The sequence below is a fragment of the Elephas maximus genome, chromosome 21, assembly GCF_024166365.1.
Source record: "Elephas maximus indicus isolate mEleMax1 chromosome 21, mEleMax1 primary haplotype, whole genome shotgun sequence".
Taxonomy (NCBI): Eukaryota; Metazoa; Chordata; class Mammalia; order Proboscidea; family Elephantidae; genus Elephas; species Elephas maximus.
In genome coordinates this window covers 65,335,802-65,355,908 of record NC_064839.1, presented here as the reverse complement: position 1 = coordinate 65,355,908, position 20,107 = coordinate 65,335,802, and the positions used below count along the sequence as shown (strand labels likewise).

The following is a 20,107-nucleotide window of genomic DNA, read 5'->3' as shown; positions in this document are numbered from 1 at the left end:
TAACAGAATGAAGCTAGAAATCTTTTACAGAAAGATAACATGAAAATCTCCAAATACTTGGGATTTAAACAGCATACTTCTAAATAATCCGTGGATCAAAGAGGAAATCTCAAAGGGGAAAAACACACACACTCACACAGAGAACTGACTGAAAATAAACACACAACATACCAAAATTTCTGGTATGCAGCTAAAGAAGTGCTGTGAGGGAAATTTGTAGCAGTAAGGAAGAGTGGTCTCAAATCTATAAGTTTCTACCTGAGGAACTAGAAAAAGAAAAGTAAAATAAACCTAAAGCAAGAGAACAAAAATAATCAAGAACAGAAATTAAAAATGAAATTTGAAACAGGGAAACTACTGAAAAATTAATGAAACAAAAATTTGGTTCTTAGCAAACAATGAAAAAAATGGATGAATCTCTGGTAGTATTGACAAAGATAAAAAAAAAAAAGACACAAGCCATCAATATCAGGAATGAAACAGGATATTACTTGTAGCTATTAAAAGGATAATAAGGGAAAATACGAATAATGTGACACTCATAAATTCAACAACTTACAGGAAAATGACCAGTTCTTCCAAAACCATAAACCACTAAAACTTAGCCAAGATGAAGTAGATGACCTGAACATCCCTATAAGTATTAGAGAAATTAAATTTGTAACTGAAAAGCTGTTGAAAAAGAAATCTCCAGGCCTCAGTGGTTTCACTGGAGAATTTTACCAAACATTCAAAGAAGAATTTATATAATGTCTTCCAGAAAATAGAAGGGACAACTTCGCAACTCATTTTATGAAGCCAGTATTACTCTGATACCAAAACCAGAAAAAAGTACAAAAAGGAAAACTGTAGACCCATAAATATCTCTCATAAATTTTGATGTAAAAATCCTCAGCAAAATTTCAGCAAATTGAATCCAACCACAACCAAGTGGAATTTAGTCTAACAATGCAAGGCTCTTTGAATATTTGAAAATCAATGCCATCTACCATGTTGACTAAAAAAGAAAAATCATGATCATATGAGTTGATGCCAAAAAATCATTTCACAAAATTCAGTACTCATTCATGAGACAAGCTATCAGTACACTAGAAATTGAAGGGTAACTTCCTCATCTCCAATAAAACTTTATACTTACAGGTAAAAGTAACATTATACTTATAGGTGGAAAGCAATATTTTTCCTCTACAATCAGGGGAAAAGGCAAGGATGTTTTCTGTCATCACTCTTACAGAACATAGTACTGGAAGTTCTAACCACTGCAATAAAGTAAGAAAAAGAAATTTAAAAAATACACACACACACACACACACACACCTGTTCCTCAGTATCCATAGGGAATTAGTTCCAGGCCCCCCGTGGATACCAAAATCCGAAGATGCTCAAGTCCCTTATATAAATCGCACAGTATCTTCATATAACCTATGCGCATCCTCCTGTATGCTTTAAGTCATCTCTAGGTTACTTATAATACCTAATACAATGTGAATGTTATGTAAATAGTTGTTGTATTGTTTCGGGAATAATGACATGACAAGGAAAGAAGTGTTTTTATTTTTTTCTTTTGAATATTTTCGGTCTTCAATTGGTCAAATCTGCAGATGTGGAACCTGTGGATACGGAGGGCTGACTGTACAGGCTTGAAAAGAAGAAATAAAACTATTTCTGTTCCCAGTTGATGTGATTATCTGCATAGAAAATCCCTAGGAATATACAAAGAAAAAAAAAACTAGAACTAAAAAGCGAATTTAGCATATTCACAGGATACAAGATCAACGCTCAAAAGTCACTTGCATTTTTATGAATTGACAACAAGTAAAAAACGATACCAAAAAATGCGATACCATTTACAAGTGTTCCATATGGGGGAAAATATAACAAAACACGTGCAGGCTCTGTATGTCAAAGTACCTATGAAATAAATCATAGAATACCGAAGTACTTGGAAAGAAATACCATATTCATGGATTGAGAGACTCCATGAAGAAGACAGTTCTTAAATTGACATATAAGTTTAACACAGTTTCTACCAGAATCTTGGCACAGTTTTTTTTTTATAGGTATAGATAAGCTTGTACTAAAATTCATATGGAAAAAAAGGCCTTAAAACAAACAAAACAATTTTGAAAAAGTAGAATAAAGCGGAGGAAAGACTTTTCCTATTATTAAGACTTACTATAGTAATCAAGACAGTATAGTACTGGCAAATGGATAGACTGACAGAAAAATGGAACAGTATGGAGAAACCCAAATTAGAACCACACAAAGTTGCTCAATTGATTTTTGACAAAGAAGCAGTTCAATGGAGGGAAAGCCTTTTCAGTAAATAGTACTGGGGGAATTGGACGTCCGTAGGCAAAAAGTGAATCTCAACCGAACCTCACATCTTACAAAACAAAACAGATTATGGACTTAAATACAAAACTTCTAGGGAAAAAAAAAGAGAAAATTTTGGGACCTAAGACAAGGCAAAGAGTTCTTAGACTTGACACAAACAGCACTATCCTTAAAAGGAAAAGTTGATAAACTGGACTTGATCAAAATTAAAAGTTTTTGCTCTGTGAAAGACCCTGTTAAGAGGAAGAAAATACAAATTACAGACTGGGAGAAAATATTTGCAAGAGGAAGAAAATACAAATTACAGACTGGGAGAAAATATTTGCAAAACACATGTTAAGTAAAGGACTTGTATTTAGAACATATAAAGAGCCGTGTAAACTCGAGAAAGCAAAGAATCCAGCTAGAAAACTGGGAAAAAACTTGACAGACGTTTCACTGAAGAGGATGTACTGGTGGCAGATAAGCACATGAAAAGATGTGCAGCGTCATTAGCCATTGGAGAAATGCAAACTGAAACCACAATGAGCTTATCACTACACACCTATCGGAATGGCTAAAATAAAAAATAGTGATAACACCAAATGCTGACGTGGATGTGGAGAAACTTGATCACCACTACATTGCTGATGGGAATCTAAAACTGTACAGTCACTGTAAAATCATTTGGCAGTTCCTTTTAAAAACTGAAACTGTATTACCATGCTTTGCAACAATTGCAAATGAAAACTTATTTTCACTCAAACTTGTACATGAATGTTTGCAGCAGCCTCATTCATAATAGCCAAGAACTTGAAAGCACCCAGATGTCTCAGTGGGGAAATGGATGAGCAACTGTGGCATATCCATACAATGGAAAACTATTCAGGAATAAAAAAGAATTAACTATTGATGGATGCAACAACTTGGGTGGACCTCGAGGAAATTATACAGAGTGAAAATGGCCTCAAAAAAAATACATAATGTATGATTCTACACGTTGTTGTTAGGTACCATTGAGTCGGTTCCAACTCATAGCAATCCTATATATAGCAGAACAAAACATTACCTGGTCCTGTTCCAGCCTTAAAATTGTTGCTATGTTGAGCCCTTTGTTGCAGCCACTATGTCAATCCAATTTGTTGAGGGTCTTCCACTTTTTCACTGATCCTCTACTTTACCAAGCATGATATTCTTTTCCAGGGATCAGTCCCACCTGATAACATGTCCAAAGTAAGCAAGAGGAAATCTCGCCATCCTTACTTCTAAGGAGCATTCTGGCTATACTTCTAAGACAGATTTGTTCGTTCTTTTGGCAAAAAAAAAAATCTAAACCCGTTGCTGTCAAGTCAGTTCTAACTCATAGTGACCCCATAGGACAGAGTAGAGTTACCCGCAAAGAGTTTCCAAGGAGCAGCTGGTGGATTTGAACTGCCACCATTTTGGTTTGCCGCCAAGCTCTTAGCCACTGCACCACCAGGGCTCCTGTTCTTTTGGCAGTCTGTGGTATGTATATTCAGTGTTCTTCACCAACACCACCTACTCTCATGTAACTCTAGCTATTCCCGCTTGTCTTTTCATAATTCATCTCACGTCTCTTTGCCTGGCCCTGCCTATTTCTTCTTCCTTTATCTCCCCTGCTCTCTGACTGTATCACAAAAGTTCAAATATATCATACACACGTACATGGACACATAAATGCATGTGTAAAACATTACCGAAATAATTGTATAAATGGAGAACAGATTAGTGGTTGACAGAGGTTAGTCATTGGGGGTGTCACTGTGGCTATGAATGCTTATGGTGCTGGTACAGTTAAGTATCTTGATTACGATGGTGGTTACATGAAGCTATACATAATGATAAAATTTCATTAATACACACAGATGCATATATGGCATGTATAATAGTGAAATCTCTGTGGTTTGTACTAGTGTTGGTTTTGGTGGCATAGTGGTTAAGAGCTCAACTGCTAACCAACAGGTCACAGTGTGAACCCACCAGCCGCTCCTTGGAAACCCAATGGGGCAGCTCTAGACTGTCCTGTAGGGTCACTATAAATTGGAATTGACTCGATGGCAGTGGGTTTTTTGGTTTGTAGTTATGTAAGATGATAAAATTGGGAGAGGCTAGGTAAAGGGTGCATGGGACTTCCCTGTACATTCCTGTTCACCTTCCTGTGAACCTAAAATTATTTCATACTAAAAAGTTTAAAAAAAAAAAACCTTCAGAGTGACTGTAATACTTATATTTTTCTAAGACCGTAATGGGAAGATACAGACTATAGTAATACTTCTTAAAATACTCAGTTCTCCAGTACACACCCACCCCATTGCCACTGAGTCAGTTCTGACTCATAGTGACCCTACAGGATGGAGGAGAACTGCCCCCATGGAATTTCTAAGGCTGTAATCTTTCTATGGAAAAAGGCTGCCACGTCCTTCTGCGGTATGGCTAGTGGACTGGAACTGCTGACCTTTTGGTTAGCAGCTGAACACTTAATTACTGAGGCACCAGGGGTCCAAAATAGAAACTAAAGGGTTAAGTTATAGAGTTACTAGAAGGTTATCATTGGTAGGTGCTGTTGAGTCAATTTCAGCTGATAGCAACCCCATGTGACAAAGTAGAACTGCCCCATAGGGTTTTCTAGGCTGTAGTCTTTCCAGGAACTGATTGCCAGGCCTTTCTCCTGTGGAGCTGCTGGGTAAATTTGAACTGCAAACCATTTGGTTAGCAGTGAAGCACTTAACAGTTGTGCTTCTGGGGTTCCTTTATTAGAAGGTAGAGTTGGTACTTTTGCAGTAAATTTTACATAGCGGATAAGAGAGAGGAGGCAAAGATAGCTCTGAGGTTGCCAACTTTGGCGGCTGATCATGACCAATAAGTGACACAGGAATAGGGTCATGTAGTAAAAGGAGTGACGAAGTCAGGGTTCTGAATTGTTTGGGGTAGGTTTGCTGTATAACAGAGTGGCGTTTTCTAGATGTCAATTAAATATATCCAGAATTCTCTAGCTCAAAAGAAAGGCCTGTGAGGTTGGTTTAATTTTAGGGATTAGCAACATATGTTAAAGCTGGAGGACGATAAGAGAAGGAGGACTGAGAATGAAACTCTCGAGAACATTTAGTGATGAGCCAAGGAGGAGAGGAGCCTGTGAAAAATACTGAACTATTGGAAGAAGCCAGGACAGAGTGCTGTTATGAACACTGGTAAAGAAGAGAGACTTTTTGTTTTTATTTTTTTGTGTGTGTTGAAATATAGCACACTTATAGAATATTATGGATATTTTCATTTATATTGTGAGTTAAGATTAATGTTTTTATGGAATATTAAGTGGATATGGGAAGACACTCAGGATATGATATTAAGTGAAAATCAGGGTAGCTATAGTAGAATACTTTGTAAAAGTAAACATATGGGTATTCATATGTATGCATAGAAGGAAATTTGGAAGGGATACCCTTAAACTTTAAGTTTTTCAGATGGTAGAATTATGATTGATTTCTATTTCCCTTATAAGTTTTCCACAGTAAGTTTATTTCTGTTATGACGGAAAGTATATATAAATTAAATGGACTTAGTCAAAACTAATTTGCAGTTGAAATATTAAGTGCCAAAATTTCTGAAAAGGGCCCATCTGAATTTTGAACTAGAAGGACATTGTTGACCTTAGAGAGAAAAGTTTCATAGGCATAGTGGGATCAGAAACCAGTTTGCAGTGGGTTAAAAAAATAAAGGGAAAGCAGGAAAATGGAGACAATAAACATAAAAAGTACTAGGCTTTTAACAAGCTGGTAAAAATGTAGTATTTGTGGGCAATAGACAGGGAAGTGGGGTTGAGATAATTTTTTTAAATTGAACTTGAAGCATGCTTTTCTGATGAAGGAAGAGCAAGATAATTTCACAATGTGATAGTTTTATTGAAGGATATTAATAATTTCTAATAAGGAGGTACAATCGATTCTCATTATTCATGTAGTTATGTTTTATAGAGTTGCCCCAAACACTGAATTAGTGAATATGGCACCATTGCTTCTGGGGAAATATGGAGTTAGTTTCCTGCAAGCCCCTGTTCACAACACTTTCATTAACCAATCGATACATAACCTTATTTTATGTGTGTTTCTCTTTAAAGAGTCCTTATTTAAATATTTGCTTATTCATTAACATTGAACTCTTGGCCAGCAGCTCTGTAACTCATGCCTGAGGGAGGCTCATCCAACACACAGATCTTGTCCTTAAGGTATATCACGGCCTTCTTGTGCTTAGGAACACTAGTCAGCGCTTCAGTGCTATGCTGGGGTGCCATTTTAAATAGCGAAATGGCCAAAAAAAGTACAAAAAAGTGCAGAAAACATGGCATCAGCTACACCACGAAAAGGTCACTTGTTTACAGTGTGAAAGTTGAAACAAGGCAGAGCATCACATCACCTTGTTCGGCCCCAGCTGGGAGCATACCCAGCAGGTGACTCACGTATTTTGCTGCTCTGTGTGTGTCGGTATGTGGCTGTGAAAGCGTCACAAGTATTGATGTCAGGGTTACAAATAAATTTAAGCAACTAGGCAAATCCCCAAATGAGGATCAACTGTAGTTCTATGTTTATGATAAACTGTGTTAAAAAATGAGTCAGTTGGTGATGTGCTATGATCATTCATAGTACAGCACCAGGATCTGCCTGAGTGCAAAGAGTTTGAGTTAGATCTCATAATTAATGTACAACACATTTGTTAATTCAGAAGCAGTGAGCTCAGATATATTATTGTGTGTGTATTTAGTATATAAACGTCTGTGTAAGTGGATTGGCGCCTTGTGGAGGAAATATTTGATTTGAGGTTTAGCTAACCTCTGAAGCAGTTTTAAAAACCTGTTTACTTAAATGCCTAATAAAAACATAGCTGGTCTGTGTTTTCAATAATTATGTTTTGAGTTTAATTGCTTCCTTCTGTTCTCACTGTATGCGTTTGTTAAATGGAGAGAGAAAAATGCTAGGGTTTGTTATGAGAGTTTATGTGCTAGAAATAATCAGTATTTGCCAAAAGCAATAAAGTGGCACCTGGATATTCCCAGATAGGATGATGATGTAGCCTTAGTCGTTCTTAAACTTAGTACATTAAATGATGAACAGGGACTCCTGCAAAACCTGGCAGCTATGTATGGAGGCAGGTCCAGCTCTTCGAGAGGAGGGAAGCCGAGAGACAATGAGGAAGAGGTATGCTTCCTGCATGTTCTCTACCTCCGTCACATAGCCATTTTTGAGTTTATTACCTTCTTTTCTTGCATGGTTTAAATTCTTAACAACTGTTTGAAGATTTTGTGGGTCTGTAGGGACCTCTTAATATATTTTATTGACATACTGTTTCATAATTTTGCCCCGTAACTGCTCTTCAGTATTCTCAGTTGAATTTCTTTTCTTTTGATAAAATTTTAAAAGTATAATGTCCTTCTTTTCAGAAATAAGTTGATCTAAATTAAACACTCGAAAGCTAATATAACATTTTTCATTAACCAAATTTCAAAATTATGATTTCTTGTTTTCAGATTAACATTTTTCCTTAAATGAAAAGAAATTTTTTTTTTAGCAGTTAAAAATGTTGATAGGTTTTGTATTAAATTAATATGTTGCTTTTTTTTTTTCTCCTTACAGGTTTATCTAGCAAGGCTAAAACAAATAAGACTACAGAATTTCAATGAGCGCCAACAGATCAGAGCCAAACTTCGTGGTGAAAAGGCAGGTTGAAAATCAATATTTTAAAAAGTAATCGGATAACATTATAATATATTAAGATTAAACATGTTTGTGCCACTAACACAAAAATAAAAAGCAATGAAGAAGTGAAAGTGAGAGAGCAGAAAACTGTACATACAGTTAAAGTAAATGTTATTGATATGATTTGGAATTAATAAGACCATTTGTTCTTGAGGAATTCTGAGTGGAAGTTGTAATTACTGCTCAAGGAAGAAGGGAAGTATGTTTTATACCATCCTCTTTTTTTAATCTTTTTGTCCCATTGTCCCTAAGGGTTGATAGTTGTAGAGAGTTCACTTGTAGCTGTGGGAGAAAAAATGAACAGCATTGAATGATTTCCCATTTTTAGATGTCAGTTTATTCATATTATCCGCTATAGAGCTCTGCACTGGATGTGACCGTCCTTTCCTGAATGGTTTGCTCATCTACTTATTTTTTAGAAAGAAGCTGATAACTTCGAAGGACAAAAAGGAAGCGAAGAGGCTGACATGAGGCGCAAAAAGATTGAAGCACTTAAGGTATGACTAGAAATGATACAGGTGTTTTTGTTATGTTTTAGAAAAAAATTAAAACTTGAGATACAGATTTATGTTGTTGCATAGTTAAGTCACCTTACTCTCTTACCCTAACTTTTCTTTCCCCTCTATTCCTCACTTTTTGGTTTCTGAAAAATAGCATTTTTCACTTTTTTATATTACATACTTATGAACAGCAGTTAGATGAAACCACGGCATAAGTACATGAAACTGTCACATAGGTAACCTTTAAAAAGAAAAACAGTAGATGAAAAATATACCATTGTCCACTTCTTGAAGATAAATAAAATGAAGCCCAGGTATAATAATCATTGTTTTAAATTTTCCATCAGAATGCACCTGTTATTTATTTTTATTCAGTAAATATTTATCGAGCACTTGCTATGAGAGTGAGCTTACATTCTTACTCTGGAAACGTTTGACCCACCCCCATCCCCCCACCTCACTACACACTTCTTTTTTGGCTAAAAACTATGTATTATCTTTGTAGACCTGAAAAAGTCCTAAACGCTTCCCTCTGATAACTAACTGTGTTGATTTTTCGATTGTGTTTTCAGTCCCAAGCAAATGCACGTGCAGCTGTACTAAAAGAACAACTGGAGCGGAAGAGAAAGGAAGCGTATGAAAGAGAAAAGAAAGTGTGGGAAGAGCATGTAAGGTTTAGCACATTTTTTTTTTTAAGTATTGCTTTTTAGATGGAGGTTTACAGAACAAAATAGCTTCCCATCCAACGATTTGTACGCAAAATGTTCCAAGACGTTGGTTGCGTCCCCTCAGTGTGTCAGCACTTGCCCCATTTCTGCTCTGGGCTCCCTGTTACCTTTCATCCAGTTTTTCTACCCCTTCCTGCTGTCTCATCCTTGCTTTTGGGGAGATTTTGCCCTTTTGGTCTCATATAATTAGCTGTTCTAAGGAGCTTGTTCCCCTCGGGTGTTACTGTTAATTTTGTAGGCCTGCCTATTGTTTGGCTGAAAGATGGTCTCCAAGAATGGCTTTAATTCCATGTTAGAAGGGAGTCTCAGGGCCATAGTCTTGGAGGCTTCACCAGTCTCTATCAGACCATTAAGTCTGGTTTTTTTTATGAATTTGATTTTTGTTCTACATTTTTCTCCCACTCTGCCTGGGACCCTCTGCTGTGATCCCAGTCAGAGCAGATGGTAGTGGTAGTCAGGCACCATCTAGTTCTTCTGGTCTTGGGGTCATTTAGGCTGTGGTTTATGTGGTCTATTAGTCCTTTGGACTAATTGTACCCTTGAGCCTTTGGTTTTCTTCACTCCACTTTGCTCCAGCCGGGACGAGACCAGTAGTTGTGTCTTATCTGCTCACAAGCTTTTAAGACCCCAGATGGTATTCATAAAGTGAGATGTAGAATATTTTCTTTATGAGCTATGTTATGCCAGTTGACAAAGATGTCCCCCATGTCTGTGGTCCTCAGGCTTCAAACCTAGTAACTTTGCCCTGTGATTGTTTGGTTATGTCTCGGAGTTTTCCATGACTATGCCCCTTGTGTGTTCTTTTGTCTATATTAATATACATGCAGCATCTACGAATGTATACGTAGTAATATTCACAACCCAACCTCTATCTGCAGGTGGGAGTGCTCTCTTGCACCCTCCCTCTCCTGTTTAGCATACCTTGCTACCTATATATCCATTTGTAGATTATTATTTGTTAATATTGTTATAGGGTTGTCTATGTTACAGTAATTACTGTGATTGCCCTTTGTTCTTGCGTTTTTCTCAGTGCCTGCCTTTGCCTGGGTCCTGTTGTCCTGACTTCCCGCCTGTTGTGTAATGTCTTTCCCTTAACCAGTATTAACATGTCTTCTTTCTAGTTGGTTAGCACATATTCTTAATCTTGGTTGTATTAATGTTCTTACATCTCTTCAAAAAACCAAACCTATTGCCATCGAGTCAATTCTGACTCATAGTGACCGTGTAAGACAGAGTAGAATTGTCCCATAGAGTTTCCAAGGAGCAGCTGGTGGATTTGTAATAGGCCTGTTGAATTCTCTCCCAAGACTTGAAGCTTGAGCAGAATATCAGAAGATTGGAAGTTGGAGTTTATTTAATTTAATAAGAGAACCTGATGAGAACATAAATTAGTTTCTGCTGTCTAGATCCATATAGCTATCCTCATTCTTCTTCTTTTGGAGGGCTTTCGTTTGCTTCTGTAACCTTACTGATCTTCCCCCCTCCCTCCTTCCATCTTTCCCTTTGTCTCTCCCTCCCTCCTTCTCTCCTTTCCCTTCACCTTTCCTTTCTCGCTTCCCTTCCCTCCTCCCCTTCCTTTTCCTCTTCTCTCTCATCATCTCCAGTCCAGCCCCCTCCTCTTGTTTTTTTCTCCAGAGTTAGTTTCTACCTCTTTCAACCAAGGAACCTTAGCAGATTTACCCTCTAAAATGGTTAGCATGGTGCCTTGTGAATAACATTAATAAGTAAGTTCTTTTTGAATTCTGCGGATCATATTTCAGAGCTATGCATAGAGAAGTATTTAGTAAACATTCGTTTATTGGATATACCTGGTGTAATGACAAAAAATTAAGCTAGGAATCAGAATACCTGATTTTTAGTCTCAGCTCTGCCAATTAATTAGCCTCCTTCTAGAATTGGCTTAATGTTTGTAAGCTTTTGTTTTCTCACCTCCTAGGTGAAAGGCTTGATCTCTAATGTTGCTCTGTCTAAACTGGCTAGAAAAATAGTTTTTATAATGTAAGTACCTACGTCCAGCTTAATCTATAGAAAATGGATTAAAGTTATTTTACCAAGTAGTTATTTCAGCAGAAAGTCTAATATAGCATAATCCACATGTAGTATAGAGGTTTCATATGCCTCTATTTTCTCATTGACCATCACTCTAACACAGGAATGGTTAACATGGTATTCAGAGCTGGAGTTAAGACTATTAAACTTCCTGAAATTAAAAGTTTGCTTGTACATAAGTTGGTGCGTTTTTTCAGTAAGACACATCTCTTTCATTGGATCCTCAAAAGTACCTTTGATGTAACAAAGGGCAAAAATCACTGCTTTCGTTTTTCTGATTCTCTGACAGTATAGATCCAAGTTTCCTCTTTGCCACATTTAATCTTAAAATAATGTACTAAGTAGGACTAAAACATGGAGAATGGTTTTCATGTGAGAGGATTTTTGTTTTTCCGAATAACGTAGTGCTGCCTTTCTTAACCAGTGTGTATGCACAAATTGTGAATAAAACATGTAAGAAAGACAGATTCAATTAAAAAAAAAAGGTAGCAGTGTATTTAAAAATTAAATATGGGGGGGCGGAGCCAAGATGGCGGACTAGGCAGACACTACCTCGGATCCCTCTTACAACAAAGACACGGAAAAAAAAGTGAATCGATCACATACATAACAATCTACAAACCCTGAACAACAAACACAGATTTAGAGACGGAGAATGAACTAATACGGGGAAGCAGTGATTGTTTCCAAAGCCTGGAGCCAGCGCACCAGTCAGGTACGGCACAAGCACAGAGAGCTGCTCCACCCCCATGAACTAACCCCGGGAGGGGGACCAGCCGGTTCCGCGGGCGGCGTGGGACGCAGCCGGTAGGAGAAGTCCCCTGGAGGCAGTGACTGGTCTCGGAGCAGGAAGAGCAGTGTCCCAGCCAGGCAACTGTCCCGCCGGGATTTGGACTGGACGCAGGTACGGCATAAACACGGAGAACTGCTCCACCCCCCTGAACTAACCCCGGGAAGGGGCCCAGCCGGGTCGCGCGGGCGGCGTGGGACGCAGCCGATAGGAGAAGTCCCTGGGAGGCAGCGACTGGTATTGGAGCGGGGAGATCAGCGTCCCAGCCGGGACACTCGGTCATGGCACAAGCACGGGGAGCTGCTCCACCCATCTGAACTAACCCTGGGAGGCGGCCCAACTGGTTCGCGGAGGCGGCACGGCCACGCGGCTGGAGGGACAAGAAGTCCCCGGGAGGCAGCGACTGATTTTGGAGTCGAGAGTGCACCCTCCCAGTAGGGGAGCCTTGACGTTGGGCGTGGGGCTGGAAGCGGAGGATCTGACCTTGACTCCAGCGGGCCAGACCCCCCAGGGGCAATCTCCACGCAGCCAGCACACATAGGCGACGCGCCCGCGGGAATCTCAGATATAATAGTCATTCCAAGCAAGACAAGCAACTCTGGCTATATTCTGAGGTGCTACTCTCCTATCTCTCTGTTCCCTCCCCCACCCTCCCCAGGCCGCTTCATTAACATCCGAATAGCCTGAGCCAGAGGGAGAACTCTGATAGGGATCTGACTGCATTTTTTTTTTAGCGGATTTTCTGGAAAAACTAGTTTCCCAGTGATGGCTCAGAGACAACAATCCATATCAAACCACTTAAAGAAGCAGACCATGACAGCTTCTCCAACCCCCCAAACAAAAGAATCAAAATCTTTCCCAAATGAAGATACAATCCTGGAATTATCAGATACAGAATATAAAAAACTAATTTACAGAATGCTTAAAGATATCACAAATGAAATTAGGATAACTGCAGAAAAAGCCAAGGAACACACCGATAAAACTGTTGAAGAACTCAAAAAGATTATTCAAGAACATAGTGGAAAAATTAATAAGTTGCAAGAATCCATAGAGAGACAACATGTAGAAATCCAAAAGATTACCAATAAAATTACAGAATTAGACAACGCAATAGGAAGTCAGAGGAGCAGACTCGAGCAATTAGAATGCAGACTGGGATATCTGGAGGACCAGGGAATCAATACCAACATAGCTGGAAAAAAAATCAGATAAAAGAATTAAAAAAAATGAAGAAACCCTAAGAATTATGTGGGACTCTATCAAGAAGGATAACCTGCGGGTGATTGGAGTCCCACAACAGGGAGGGGGGACAGAAAACACAGAGAAAATAGTTGAAGAACTCCTGACACAAAACTTCCCTGACATCATGAAAGACGAAAGGATATCTATCCAAGATGCTCATCGAACCCCATTTAAGATTGATCCAAAAAGAAAAACACCAAGACATATTATCATCAAACTCACCAAAACCAAAGATAAACAGAAAATTTTAAAAGCAGCCAGGGAGAAAAGAAAGGTTTCCTTCAAGGGAGAATCAATAAGAATAAGTTCAGACTACTCAGCAGAAACCATGCAGGCAAGAAGGGAATGGGACGACATATACAGAACACTGAAGGAGAAAAACTGCCAGCCAAGGATCATATATCCAGCAAAACTCTCTCTGAAATATGAAGGCGAAATTAAGATATTTACAGACAAACACAAGTTTAGAGAATTTGCAAAAACCAAACCAAAGCTACAAGAAATACTGAAGGATATTGTTTGGTCAGAGAACCAATAATATCAGATATCAGCACAACACAAGGTCACAAAACAGAACGTCCTGATATCAACTCAAATAGGGAAATCACAGAAACAAAAAAATTAAGATTAATTAAAAAAAAAAATACACATAACAGGGAATCCTGGAAGTCAATAGGTAAAAGATCACAATAATCAAAAAGAGGGACTAAATACAGGAGGCATTGAACTGCCATATGGAGAGTGATACAAGGCGATACAGAACAATACAAATTAGGTTTTTACTTAGAAAAATAGGGGTAAATAATAAGGTAACCACAAAAAGGTATAACAACTCTATAACTCAAGATAAAAGCCAAGAAAAACATAACGACTCAACTAGCATAAAGTCAAGCACTATGAAAATGAGGATCTCACAATTTACTAAGAAAAACGCCTCAGCACAAAAAAGTATGTGGAAAAATGAAATTGTCAACAACACACATAAAAAGGCATCAAAATGACAGCACTAAAAACTTATTTATCTATAATTACCCTGAATGTAAATGGACTAAATGCACCAATAAAGAGACAGAGAGTCACAGACTGGATAAAGAAACACGATCCATCTATATGCTGCCTACAAGAGACACACCTTAGACTTAGAGACACAAACAAACTAAAACTCAAAGGATGGAAAAAAGTATATCAAGCAAACAATAAGCAAAAAAGAAGAGGAGTGGCAATATTAATTTCTGACAAAATAGACTTTAGACTTAAATCCACCACAAAGGATAAAGAAGGACACTATATAATGATAAAAGGGACAATTGATCAGGAAGACATAACCATATTAAATATTTATGCACCCAATGACAGGGCTGCAAGATACATAAATCAAATTTTAACAGAATTGAAAAGTGAGATACATACCTCCACAATTATAGTAGGCGACTTCAACACACCACTTTCGGAAAAGGACAGGACATCCAGTAAGAAGCTCAATAGAGACACGAAAGATCTAATTACAACAATCAACCAACTTGACCTCATTGATTTATACAGAACTCTCCACCAAACTGCTGCAAAATATACTTTTTTTTCTAGCGCACATGGAACATTCTCTAGAATAGACCACATATTAGGTCATAAAACAAACCTTTGCAGAGTCCAAAACATCGAAATATTACAAAGCATCTTCTCAGACCACAAGGCAATAAAACTAGAGATCAATAACAGAAAAACTAGGGAAAAGAAATCAAATACTTGGAAAATGAACAATACCCTCCTGAAAAAAGACTGGGTTATAGAAGACATCAAGGAGGGAATAAGGAAATTCATAGAAAGCAACGAGAATGAAAATACTTCCTATCAAAACCTCTGGGACACAGCAAAAGCAGTGCTCAGAGGCCAATTTATATCGATAAATGCACACATACAAAAAGAAGAAAGAGCCAAAATCAGAGAACTGTCCCTACAACTTGAACAAATAGAAAGTGAGCAACAAAAGAATCCATCAGGCACCAGAAGAAAACAAATAATAAAAATTAGAGCTGAACTAAATGAATTAGAGAACAGAAAAACAATTGAAAGAATTAACAAAGCCAAAAGCTGGTTCTTTGAAAAAATTAACAAAATTGATAAACCATTGGCTAGACTGACTAAAGAAATACAGGAAAGGAAACAAGTAACCCGAATAAGAAACGAGAAGGACCACATCACAACAGAACCAAATGAAATTAAAAGAATCATTTCAGATTATTATGAAAAATTGTACTCTAACAAATTTGAAAACCTAGAAGAAATGGATGAATTCCTGGAAAAACACTACCTACCTAAACTAACACATTCACAAGTAGAACAACTAAATAGACCCATAACAAAAAAAGAGATTGAAACGGTAATCAAAAAACTCCCAACAAAAAAAAGCCCTGGCCCGGACGGCTTCACTGCAGAGTTCTACCAAACTTTCAGAGAAGAGTTAACACCACTACTTCTGAAGGTATTCCAAAGCATAGAAAATGACGGAATACTACCCAACTCATTCTATGAAGCCACCGTCTCCCTGATACCAAAACCAGGTAAAGACATTACAAAAAAAGAAAATTATAGACCTATATCCCTCATGAACATTGATGCAAAAATCCTCAACAAAATTCTAGCCAATAGAATCCAACAACACATCAAAAAAATAATTCACCCTGATCAAGTGGGATTTATACCAGGTATGCAAGGCTGGTTTAATATCAGAAAAACCATTAATGTAATCCATCACATAAATAAAACAAAAGACAAAAACCACATGATCTTATCAATTGATGCAGAAAAGGCATTTGACAAAGTCCAACACCCATTTATGATAAAAACTCTTACCAAAATAGGAATTGAAGGAAAATTCCTCAACATAATAAAGGGCATCTATGCAAAGCCAACAGCCAATATCACTCTAAATGGAGAGAACCTGAAAGCATTTCCCTTGAGAACGGGAACCAGACAAGGATGCCCTTTATCACCACTCTTATTCAACATCGTGCTGGAAGTCCTAGCCAGGGCAATTAGGCTAGACAAAGAAATAAAAGGTATCCGGATTGGCAAGGAAGAAGTAAAGTTATCACTATTTGCAGATGACATGAAAACCCTAAGGAATCCTCCAGAAAACTACTGAAACTAATAGAAGAGTTTGGCAGAGTCTCAGGTTATAAAATAAACATACAAAAATCACTTGGATTCCTCTACATCAACAAAAAGAACACCGAAGAGGAAATCACCAAATCAATACCATTCACAGTAGCCCCCAAGAAGATAAGATACTTAGGAATAAATCTTACCAAGGATGTAAAAGACCTATACAAAGAAAACTACAAAGCTCTACTACAAGAAATTCAAAAGGACATACTTAAGTGGAAAAACATACCTTACTCATGGATAGGAAGACTTAACATAGTAAAAATGTCTATTCTACCAAAAGCCATCTATACATTTAACGCACTTCCGATCCAAATTCCAATGTCATATTTTAAGTGGATAGAGAAACAAATCACCAATTTCATATGGAAGGGAAAGAAGCCCCGGATAAGCAAAAAAAGCACTACTGAAAAAGAAGAAGAAAGTGGGAGGCCTCACTTTACCTGACTTCAGAACGTATTATACAGCCACAGTAGTCAAAACAGCCTGGTACTGGTACAACAACAGGCACATAGACCAATGGAACAGAATTGAGAACCCAGACATAGATCCATCCATGTATGAGCAGCTGATATTTGACAAAGGACCAGTGTTAATTAATTGGGGAAAAGATAGCCTTTTTAACAAATGGTGCTGGCATAACTGGATATCCATTTGCAAAAAAATGAAACAGGACCCATACCTCACACCATGCACAAAAACTAACTCCAAGTGGATCAAAGACCTAAACATAAAGACTAAAACGATAAAGATCATGGAAGAAAAAATTGGGATAACCCTAGGAGCCCTAATACAAGGCATAAACAGAATACAAAACATTACCAAAAATGATGAAGAGAAACCGGATAACTGGGAGCTCCTAAAAATCAAACACCTATGCTCATCTAAAGACTTCTCCAAAAGAGTAAAAAGACCACCTACAGATTGGGAAAGAATTTTCAGCTATGACATCTCCGACCAGCGCCTGATCTCTAAAATCTACATGATTCTGTCAAAACTCAACCACAAAAAGACAAACAACCCAATCAAGAAGTGGGCAAAGGATATGAACACACATTTCACTAAAGAAGATACTCAGGCAGCCAACAAATACATGAGAAAATGCTCTCGATCATTAGCCATTAGAGAAATGCAAATTAAAACTACGATGAGATTCCATCTCACACCAGCAAGGCTGGCATTAATCCAAAAATCACAAAATAATAAATGTTGGAGAGGCTGCGGAGAGATTGGAACTCTCATACACTGCTGGTGGGAATGTAAAATGGTACAACCACTTTGGAAATCCATCTGGCGTTATCTTAAACAGTTAGAAATAGAACTACCATACAACTCAGGAATCCCACTCCTGGGAATATACCCTAGAGATACAAGAGTCTTCATACAAACAGATATATGCACACCCATGTTTATTGCAGCTCTGTATACAATAGCAAAAAGTTGGAAGCAACCAAGGTGTCCATCAACGGATGAATGGGTAAATAAATTGTGGTATATTCACACAATGGAATACTACGCATCGATAAAGAACAGTGACGAATCTCTGAAACATTTCATAACATGGAGGAACCTGGAAGGCATTATGCTGAGCGAAATTAGTCAGAGGCAAAAGGACAAATATTGTATAAGACCACTATTATAAGATCTTGAGAAATAGTAAACCTGAGAAGAACACATACTTTTGTGGTTACAAGGGGGGGAGGGAGGGAGGGTGGGAGAGGGTTTTTTATTGATTAATCAGTAGATAAGAACTGCTTTAGGTGAAGGGGAAGACAACACTCAATACATGGAAGGTCAGCTCAATTGGACTGGACCAAAAGCAAAGAAGTTTCTGGGATAAAATGAATGCTTCAAAGGTCAGCGGAGCAAGCGCGGGGGTCTGGGGAACATGGTTTGCCGGGACTTCTAAGTCAATTGGCAAAATAATTCTATTATGAAATCATTCTGCATCCCACTTTGAAATGTGGCGTCTGGGGTCTTAAATGCCAACAAGGGGCCATCTAAGATGCCTCAGTTGGTCTCAACCCACCTGGATCAAAGGAGAATGAAGAACACCAAGGCCACACGACAACTAAGAGCCCAAGAGACAGAAAGGGCCACATGAACCAGAGACCTACATCATCCTGAGACCAGAAGAACTAGTTGGTGCCCGGCCACAATCGATGACTGCCCTGACAGGGAGGACAGCAGAGGACCCCTGAGGGAGCAGGAGATCAGTGGGATACAGACCCCAAATTCTCATAAAAAGACCAAACTTAATGGTCTGACTGAGACTAGAGGAATCCCGGCAGCCATGGTCCCCAGACCTTCTGTTGGCACAGGACAGGAACCATTCCTGAAGACAACTCATCAGACATGAAAGGGACTGGTCAGCGGGGGGGAGAGAGATGCTGATGAAGAGTGAACTAATTATATCAGGTGGACACTTGAGATTGTGTTGGCAACTCTTGTCTGGAGGGGGGATGGGAGGATAGAGAGAGAGGGAAGCCGGCAAAATTGTCAAGAAAGGAGAGACTGAAAGGGCTTACTCAAGAGGGGGAGAGCAAGTGGGAGTAGGGAGTGAGATGTATGTAAACTTATATGTGACAGACTGATTGGATTTGTAAACGTTTACTTGAAGCTTAATAAAAGTTAAATAAAAAAAAAAATTAAATATGAAAAATACAACTAGGGAAACTCTGTCTTGGTTATCAAAGATTATATTTTGAATACAGTGGGTTCTTTATTTTGTTAAACTTTTTCTTGTGTATTCCATTTCCATTTCTGTGTTTGTCCCATTCTTTGGACCTCGCTGGGTAGATACACTTTCCCCTTCTGGCTACTTTGGACTGTTCTTATCCTTACACTTTTTTTGTTGTTGTTTAATTGTGCTTTAGGTGAAAGCTTACATAGCAAATTAGCTTCTCATTAAACAATTAATGGACAAATTGTTTTGTGACATTGGTTGCCAACCCTGCGATGTGTCAACACTCTGTCTTTCTCTACCTTAGGTTCCCTGTTTCCATTTGTGTGGTTTTCCTGTCCCTTCCTGCCTTCTCATCTTTGCTTTTGAGTTGATGTGCCCATTCGGTCTCATATATGTGATTGAACTATGAAGCATATTCCTCACATGTGTTATTGTTTGACCTAGAGACCTGTCTAATCTTTGGCTGATGGGTGAACCTTGGGAGTGACTTCAGTACTGAGTTAGAAGAGTGTCCAGGGGCCATACTCTTGAGGTTTCTCCAGTCTCTGTCAAACCAACAGTCTAGCCTCTTTTGTGTCTGTGAATTTGAATTGTGTTCTACATTTTTCTCCCACTCTGTCCAGGACCACCCTGTATTGTGATTTTTGTCAGAGTAGTTGGTGTTGGTAGCCGGGCACCATCTAGTATTTCTGGGATCAGTCTGGTAGAGGTTGTGGTAGTTGTGGTCCATTAGTCCTTTGAACTAATCTTTCCCTTGTGTCTTTGGTTTTCTTCATTCTCCTTTGCTCCAGCCAGGATGGGACCAGTAGATATATCTTAGTTGGCCACTCGCAGGCTTTTAAGACCCCAGTCGCTACTCACCA

At 38.4% G+C, this 20,107-nt stretch overlaps 1 protein-coding gene across 15 annotated transcripts in view; it reads left to right on the top strand.

The window, feature by feature from the left end:
- NEK1 (NIMA related kinase 1) overlaps positions 1-20,107 on the top strand; it is a 194,023-nt gene that overhangs the window by 105,942 nt on the left and 67,974 nt on the right. For 8 of the 15 annotated variants that reach the window (XM_049864808.1, XM_049864813.1, XM_049864807.1 and 5 more), the window contains 4 exons: positions 7,443-7,526; positions 7,962-8,045; positions 8,504-8,581; positions 9,157-9,252. In XM_049864808.1, the coding sequence (XP_049720765.1) occupies positions 7,443-7,526; positions 7,962-8,045; positions 8,504-8,581; positions 9,157-9,252 (342 nt within the window). Of the gene's footprint in view, positions 1-7,442; positions 7,527-7,961; positions 8,046-8,503; positions 8,582-9,156; positions 9,253-20,107 lie in introns of those variants that run through there. The other 7 variants (XM_049864817.1, XM_049864812.1, XM_049864815.1 and 4 more) reach the window with 3 other exon arrangements.